The sequence below is a fragment of the Pollachius pollachius genome (genome assembly GCF_949987615.1).
Source record: "Pollachius pollachius genome assembly, chromosome: 3".
Classification (NCBI taxonomy): Eukaryota; Metazoa; Chordata; class Actinopteri; order Gadiformes; family Gadidae; genus Pollachius; species Pollachius pollachius.
In genome coordinates, this window is record NC_136936.1 from 5,178,528 (window position 1) to 5,186,630 (window position 8,103).

Sequence of the window (8,103 nt, forward strand, 5' to 3'; positions counted from 1 at the left end):
ATGACGTCGAATGTAACATCTGCTACCATGGCAGACTGTCCCAGTGGGCCTGGGATTTTTTTGCCCGCTTTATATTCTATCATTTTCCCTTTCGCTGTTGCGCTCAATAGCATGGCGGTGTGGATCTCACTGCACGTCCGCTCCACCTCCACCTTTATGGTGTACCTGGGGAACCTGGTGTTGTCTGACATGGTTGTGACCCTGCTGATCCCCTTCGAGATCTTTCAGGATCTCAACACTCTGTCGGCTGTGTTCCATATGTTTTCCTGTCGTTTCCTAAAGCCCATGAAATACATATGCATGTACGTGAGTATCTCTGTGTTGGGCCTCATCAGTGTGGACCGCTTCTTCAAGATCGTCCAGCCCCGCGGTCAGATGTTGTGCCAGAACCTCCTCTTTGGGAGATGGGTCTCCGCCACCGTCTGGGTGTTCATGATCGCCACCACGGGGTTACCCACCATGGTTTTAACCGACCGTTACCCCAACACATCATCCGCCGCGGGCAGCTGCATGGTCTATAAAGGGGAACCGGGTATCAGGGTCCATGAAGTGGTCATTATCTTTCTCAACCTGTTTTTCTGGCTGGTCTGTGTGCTGGTCGTTGTGTGCTACATGTGCATCGCCCAGACGGTCATCCAGTCCTTCCGCAAGTCGGGAAGCAGCAACAGCCAGGCCAAGCAGAAGACCAAGCTGCGCGTCTTCCTGGTCCTCGTGGTGTTCCTGGTGAGCTTCGGGCCGTACCACGTGGTCCGAGTCCCGTACACCTTCCAGCAGACCAACATGAACGGCTCCTGCAGTAACCTTTTGAGCCGCTACGCCAAGGAGCTGGGTCTGTTCTTCGCTACCGTCAACGTCTGCCTGGATCCTATCGTGTACTTCTTCCTGTGCAGAGAGTATAACGAGAAGCTCACGGCCATGATTACAGACGCGGGGAAGGCGTGGAGGAGATCTGGAGCGTGGGGTAAATCAAAAAGGCCAACCTGAGACCTGTGACCTGTTTTTGTTTTTGCTTCTTCGATGAGCAGAAGGCAGATAACTAGGCATGTGTGGTTTGACTTTTGTGTTTTGTTGAACTATCTGTGTCTAACTTCCTTTGTGTTTATGTCTCTCGGTACACGTTTATTAACTGGCATGCATGGGCACTCTATGTTAGAAAGGGCCACAAGAGTTCTGAAGTGGTTGCTGGCTTCCTGTTTCTCTGCAACACAAAACCATAACATAAACCAATTCTCACAAAACTGCCTTGCTGTGTCATTTTCATGGTGAAGATCAGTAGAATTGTCTTGCTAGTCACTGGTTACTTGGTTACTTGATTCAAGTTCATGAGTTTGTACCTGTACAAACTCTTGGGAAATTATTTGTCAGGGAGGCGTTGTTAAACAATAAAGTAGAAGATGTATACTTAAGGATATGTGACTAAACTATGTACTAAACATGTATGATAGCACTGAGGTATACAAGCAGTAAGGGGTATCGAAAAGCGATACGTATAGAAGATAGTTAAATCATGGTTACTACATCATCTTCATCATCATCATCACCATCATTATCATCATTGCCATCATCCTAATCATGACCATCATAACCAGTAAAATTCTTAAGCTGAAGATTTTGAATGGCTCAAGACAGGCCATGAATAAATGAACCAAATAAATAATAGAATAATCCTTGAGGAAATGCTAGCCTGTGGTACTGCTCCCACCACACAGGAAATTATGTGATGTGGTTCTCAGAAACACATGCTATTTTTGTAATGATAGCACAAAAGGGTATAAAAAGCTGGTGAAAAAAAAACCCCATCAGAGACCAGCTACAAGTGACTATACACTCTCTCCCATTAACAGGGATACACACAAACACATATCATATAAAAAATACAATAGATTCAAATGTGGGTACAGCCATAAGCAGATATGCATTGTAACAATGTGTTTGGAGAAACAGTCACACTTTCCCAGTGACGGGAATGCACACAAACACTCATTAATATAAAAGATACTTAAGAAAATAATGATGTGATTGCTTACTGTAAGAGACTGTTCTGATAGGATGTGGTTACGTACAGGACGAGCTGATGTGCCCCAGAGTTCCTCTGAGGACTAGGTAACGATAAGGCTGCGGGGGCGGGTGGGTTGATGTGGGTAATGCTTCACTGGCCGGGGGAGGAGCTGTGGGTGTGCAGGTGCAGCAGGAGGTCTCTGGTAGGTGCAGAAATGCATCCCCTCAGTGCCCATCCACAGCCTGTAAGACTTTACTCAAACCAGCGGAGGCAGGGGCACTGGCACGGAGCAAAACAAACCACTCGGCCGACAATAGGAACAGGAAGCAAGAAAGGAAGGAGTCTTTCACTCTGGGGCAGAATGGAAAGCTCATTTGGATTGTGACAAGACAGACACACATAAGAACCGGAGACCACCTTTTGTAAGAGCACATCAAATGAGGGGCAAACACACACCGGGCGCATGCATACACATACACACACATGCGCGCATGCACACGCGCACGCGAGCGCACACACACCCACACACACACACACACACACACACAGACACACACACACACTCACACCAACACACACACATGCACAGGTTACAGTGGTGCTTGGGGTTAATACAGATTGTTTCAGTTGCAGCTGACCGGGTGGTTTTCTCAGTGGACAAAAAAAGGTTATTCAACTTCTTTCACTTCTTCATGTTTAGGGCTATATATCATTTCTGGGTTTGAGAGTGCTTTACATGTTCCCAAGAACAAGACAATAAGGATACTCTTGGAGGTAAGCATTCAAATTATACGGTGCAGTGTGCAGTGATCAGTGTGCAGTGTACGGTTCCTTTTAGTTAGAGACCAATACATTGAAGTATTACAAATGTATTACATTAAAACAAGTAAATATATGTCCTTATTTCTTGTCTACACATGTTTTTAAAGAATTTAAACCATTTCTGAGTTTCCCCTAGTTATACCATTCCGTAGCACACACTCCAACTCTGATGTTATTCTTGTGTGCTCAACAGTTGGCTTATTTTAGAACTATTCTTGTATTTATTGAGTACAATATTGGAAAACGTCACTTTTCAATGTGAAGTCTCGTTAAGTATGTTTTGATTAAAATGTTTATTAGTTTGGGGCTATTCACCGGGTGGACCTAAGAATATAACCCGGGGTGAGTTATATACACAACATATTTTAAGAAAAGACCCATTCGGCATTCCCATCCCCATGGGGATTGTTGATGGAATGGGATTGAAAGGGCTGTTTCATCTCTCTGTTGCAGACTCTTGCAGGTTGTGAGGATGAACATCAGCCTGCCCAACAACTCCGTCCAGTGTCAGCGGGACACCAGCGTGACCTCAGTGGTCTTCCCCTGCCTGTACAGCCTGCTGTTCCTCTCCGCCCTGGTGCTCAACTCCCTGGCCGCCTGGATCTTCTTCAACATCCCCAGTACCTCCACGTTTGTGGTGTATCTCAAAAATGTGGTGAGAAAGAACTTAGAAGCGGATACGGAGCCCGGGATGCGACATGGCACTCATTGTGCGCGTACAGTTTGTAACTCGCACGTGCGCTTTAGTAAGTCGCACGCAAGTTGTAAGTCATTTAGACGAGCTTTAGTAAATCGCACGCACTTTTTACGTTAATCAGACGCGCGCTTAAGTAAGTCGTACGCAAGTTTTAAGTTAATCAGTCTCTCGCGCTTTAGTAGTCCTAAAACGCACGCAAGATTTAAATTTATCAGACAAGCGCTGTACTAGGGCCCATATGGGCTTAACACGCCCCCTTCACTACGCCAATTCATTGATCAGACAGTGCCATGTCCGGAAGGAGCCCGGGAGGTGACATTGAAGCGGTGTTCAAAAAAACGCAAGAGCGTTGGTTTGGAGGGGCGATTCCAACCTCGATGGCCATCCAAGACTAATAATGTATTCCCTTGTTTTATGCAAGATTGCGTGTCTACCAAATGACATACAAATATGAACAGCGTCTTTGTCTATCTATCATCGTTGACGTGGTTGCTTGATAGGTAGTGCCATAGGTCCTATATTCTCCATCTATAATCAATGCTGCCTCGTGATGATTGACAGTTGGTGGCCGACTTTACCGATGATGACACATACCCATGTATCCTCCATCTAAAAGCAACCCAATGGCCTCGTTGATTGACAGGTGGTGGCCGACTTCCTGATGACGCTCACCTTCCCCATCAAGGTGCTGAGTGACGCGGGCATCGGCTCATGGCAGCTGCGCGTGGTCTACTGCCGCTACTCGGCCGTGCTCTTCTATACCAGCATGTACATCAGCATCATCCTGCTGGGGCTCATCAGCCTGGACCGCTACCTAAAGATTGTGCGGCCCTTCGGCCAGGGGCCCCTGCAGCATGTCAGGGTTGGCCAGGTCCTGAGCACCGGTGTCTGGGTGGTGATGCTCTCCCTGGCGCTGCCCAACACCGTCCTCAGCGACCGCATGCCCCTGTCCCCCGGGGCCAAGTTCAAGTGCACGACCATGAAGGGAGAGGCGGGGATGGCGTGGCACAAGGGATTTACCTACTTCGTTCAGGTGAGGGGTCCGTCGGCGGTCCGCTGCTTTACTGCCCACGCTCAGGTTTAATCGGTGCTTTTCTGTCTCGGTGCTTTGCTTTATTCCATGAGTTTTATGTCTGTGTGTTTGCCCGTTTTTTATGGGTAACATCCACAACCCCATCGTCACGTTGTCCAAGCGCTGGTCTCCCTGCCACCTGACTGAATTCATCCCCGATCTCTGGCTCAGAGATTCTGGCCTGGCATTAGAGAAGGGTCCCATTTCCTCCCGCCGACTGTACAAAGGGATGTGGCTTAGGCGGGAGAGCGTGTTGGCTGGTAACTGGAAGGTTGCTAGCTCGATTGTAGGGGTTTCCCTAAGCAAGACACCTAACCCTAACTGCTCACGAGCTTGCCTTCCATGGTTGAAACCATCGTCAGTTATTGAGTATGTGCATGAAAGGGTGAATGTTAGGCAATATTGTAAGGTGCTTTGTGTGACCACTGGTTAGAAAAGAGCTATATAAATGCATTCCATTTATAAGGAACACAAACTAAAATATAACTAATTAAAAACAGGTTTCACAGGTTTAAAATATACTGTTAAACATGCAGTTGTTTTTGCTGTGTTATAATACTTACCATTGGCCTTTTTTCACAGTAGAAAAAAAATGTCATAACATTCATTATTGGTGTGTTCGCTTTAGGTATGGCAGTGCACCAGTAGCAACTAGCCATGCAAATGTACACAGACCAGGCTGGTGTATAGATATATATATACCTTGGATATGTAATTATTTCTGATCCCAGTCATATTCTATCTTCATGTGATGCTGCCATGACCTGAGCATCCACTACATCCACACCAACGATTCACACCTCATTCAGTCCCTCCAGAAAAATGCAGCTTTTTTTTGTGATTGTTGCTGCCAAAAATCCTTGATTATGCTTAAAAAATGCGATGAAATATGCGGCATATTTATGCAATTTTATGCGATGAAATTGCGGGAACTTGCAAAAAAATGCGGGAGCTTGCGAAAAATGCAGCTTGTCGATGACGTTTGCGTCGCGTAATTACGTCACTTCATAACGTTTCCATGGCAAGCGGGGGAAACGGCTGCTCTTGTGTGAAGTAAACGCAAAAAATTTAAACTTTCTGCTAGGATATATGTGACTTTTTTGCAACAAAAATGCGGGGATTATGAAATCATGGAAGCCCCGCATATTTTGCGCGGAAATTGGCAATTTATGCGGTGAAAGTGCGGCATATTTGAAAAAATGCGGCCCCCGCATGAATATGCCGACTTTGGCTGATTACGCGTTGAATTATGCGATCGCATAATCACGTTTTTCTGGAGGGACTGCTCATTACGCTCCCTGTTTCCAGGTGGTGTTTTGGTGCACGTTCGGGCTGATGGCCGTGTGCTACACCTTCATCAGTAAGAAGGTGTACGAGTCCTACATGGCCTCACGGAGCAGCTCCAAGGCGGCCAGCCGCAGCACCAAGGCCAAGGTGTTCGTGGTGGTGGGGGTGTTCTTCATCTGCTTCGGCCCCTACCACTTCGTCCGCTTGCCGTACACACTGACCCAGACCCAGGGCAAGACCAACCAGTGCGCGTCCAACTACGCCCAAGCACTGTACGTTGCCAAGGAGACCACCCTGTGGCTGTCTGCCACCAACGTGTGTCTGGACCCGCTCATCTACATCTTCCTGTGCAACGTGTTCCGGAGGCGACTGACGGCCACACTCAGCCGCAGGCCCCTCCCACAAGACATCGGGGAGTCGCCCACGGCAACCTCCACCCAACGGGAGATGTCGATGATCGTCCCGACGAACGTGGTGTCGGGCAGCGAACATAGTCTGTGACCGTACCCCGTCTGGTACCGTTACCGTGACGGCGGGGAAGGTTGTGGTGGTTTTGCACTTGTATATAACAGTTATTTCTAGTGCTATGTAGAGCAAGAGGTTTGGAAATTTTCCAAAGATATTTTTGTGTAGAAACCAATAAATAATTATTAATATTAATTTAAAAAAAAAGTATATTATTTAGTAAGAAGAGTAAGAAAAACTATATATATATATATATATATATATATATATATATATATATATATATATATATATATATATATAAATGGGTTTTTTTTAAGTTTTGTGCTACGTGAGGCAGTGTGACACTGGTAAGCAGGGCGTTTCTATTTTTGATCCAGAACATCTTATACATTTCCTGGGCTCATGCTTACAACTTGTTATCTTGCCTCGACTGCACTCCCCTTCCACATTAGAGTGGGGGCAGAGTGACTCCAGATAACAGGAAGGAAGAGTGGAATGGAGGATAACCAGGGTTAGTGTGTGCTTGACACGTTATTGTTATGATGTGGGCGACATCGTTATGTGACGGTTATACTTGTAACACGATTGTTATGTTGTTTTATGTTATTATGATGTGGTTTCAATGCAATATCATTCATACTGGCATCTGCGATCAATGCATAAAAAGTCCAACAAATAATTAATCAATTAATAAAATGTATGTTAAAAAATAATTACAAAAATCAAAGCCTCACCACCGATGGACATTTGTGTTTGAAGCGCGGGGATTCAATTGCTTGGCTAGGCATTTATTTCTAAACCATCAGCTGAATTCTGATCACATGAGAGAAAGTGTGATCGGGACACATCAACTCCCCAGGTTGAACAGCAGAGGACAGTGGATTTCTGTTGGAAAATAAATGTTTTTGGAAATAATAATTGCCGTAAAGCAAGGTATTTCTTTCAAATCCCCGTTTATCCTTTGGCAGCCGGTTTAATGTCCTCCTTCCAAAAACCCGCTCTGCTTTGAGGAGCTGAGCGGATGGGCGGATGCTACACAGCCCGAAGTACACGGGAAGACCGTCCCTAAGCAATAGTTCTACATCTTTTTTATGGTTTCCAATTACAGGCGGGATGAAAGACAACCCTTTTTTTCCAATGCCGCACGAAACCTTGGGGAAAGCTTTGGGAATCACGATCTGGTTCTGCATCAATAACATCACCTTGTTACGATGGCGGTGGTCGTGGCGTGGTGTCTGAGCCTGATTCATTTAATCATGAAACACAATCTTGCTTCATGCATACATCCATGGCTCCATGCCACCCCTTGGCACCTTGTCGACATAAACTTATATGTGGTCTGCAAATTAATGAGCTACGAGGCGCCCGGCGGCTGGGAAGCTATAGGCCATTTGTCAACGTCAGATTAAATTCTCTGACATGACCCGAGAAAGTGAATTATGATAGTTTGAAATACACTCAAATGTATGAAATTCTAATGAATCAGCAGTCGCTTGAGCGATAAAGTTAGAGCGGTCGGCACTCGCGGACATTTGGAACGGATGATCATTAACACAAACTATATGGTCAAAGTATGCATACACCTACTTGGCACGAATGGACAGAAGTCCCAACAGCCTAAAACTCTGTCAAATGGCTTTTTACTTTAAAAAAATGAACACGAGTAGCAATCATCGATGAAGGAAAGCGGTGGCAGCACACTCACAGCAAGGCCCTCACTCACGAAGAGACTTAGAGACAAGCCCGCACAGCCAACTG

The 8,103-nt window shown here is 45.9% G+C and overlaps 2 protein-coding genes across 8 annotated transcripts; both read left to right on the forward strand.

Annotated features, from left to right (window-relative positions):
• Nucleotides 1–1,125, forward strand: LOC307073081 (P2Y purinoceptor 13-like; the record flags this gene model as incomplete). The annotated part of the gene is made up of 1 exon (XM_079732783.1): nt 1–1,125. One exon carries the CDS (start codon nt 1–3, stop codon nt 982–984), a length of 984 nt encoding a protein of 327 aa, XP_079588909.1. The 3' UTR covers nt 985–1,125.
• A 1,156-nt stretch (nt 1,126–2,281) lies between these two features.
• LOC307073078 (P2Y purinoceptor 13-like) lies at nt 2,282–6,563 on the forward strand. 7 transcript variants are annotated; one of them, XM_079732777.1, is made up of 6 exons: nt 2,289–2,421; nt 2,700–2,773; nt 3,122–3,163; nt 3,275–3,476; nt 4,162–4,551; nt 5,899–6,563. In XM_079732777.1, the coding sequence occupies exons 4-6, from the start codon at nt 3,294–3,296 to the stop codon at nt 6,376–6,378; spliced, it is 1,053 nt and encodes a 350-aa protein (XP_079588903.1). In that variant the 5' UTR covers nt 2,289–2,421; nt 2,700–2,773; nt 3,122–3,163; nt 3,275–3,293; the 3' UTR covers nt 6,379–6,563. The 7 variants fall into 7 exon arrangements, with proteins under 7 accessions (XP_079588900.1, XP_079588899.1, XP_079588905.1 ...); XM_079732776.1 differs by having other exon boundaries at nt 3,122–3,476; XM_079732775.1 differs by lacking the exon at nt 3,122–3,163.
• Nucleotides 6,564–8,103: the final 1,540 nt, after the last annotated feature.

Excerpts from the sequence above, each read along its gene's own strand:
- LOC307073078 (XM_079732773.1), top strand. The coding sequence starts at position 3,294 with ATGAACATCAGCCTGCCCAACAACTCCGTCCAGTGTCAGCGGGACACC. Across the intron at positions 3,477-4,161 it reads TGGTGTATCTCAAAAATGTG|GTGGTGGCCGACTTCCTGAT; the intron begins GTGAGAAAGAAC and ends GTTGATTGACAG. Across the intron at positions 4,552-5,898 it reads GATTTACCTACTTCGTTCAG|GTGGTGTTTTGGTGCACGTT; the intron begins GTGAGGGGTCCG and ends CCCTGTTTCCAG.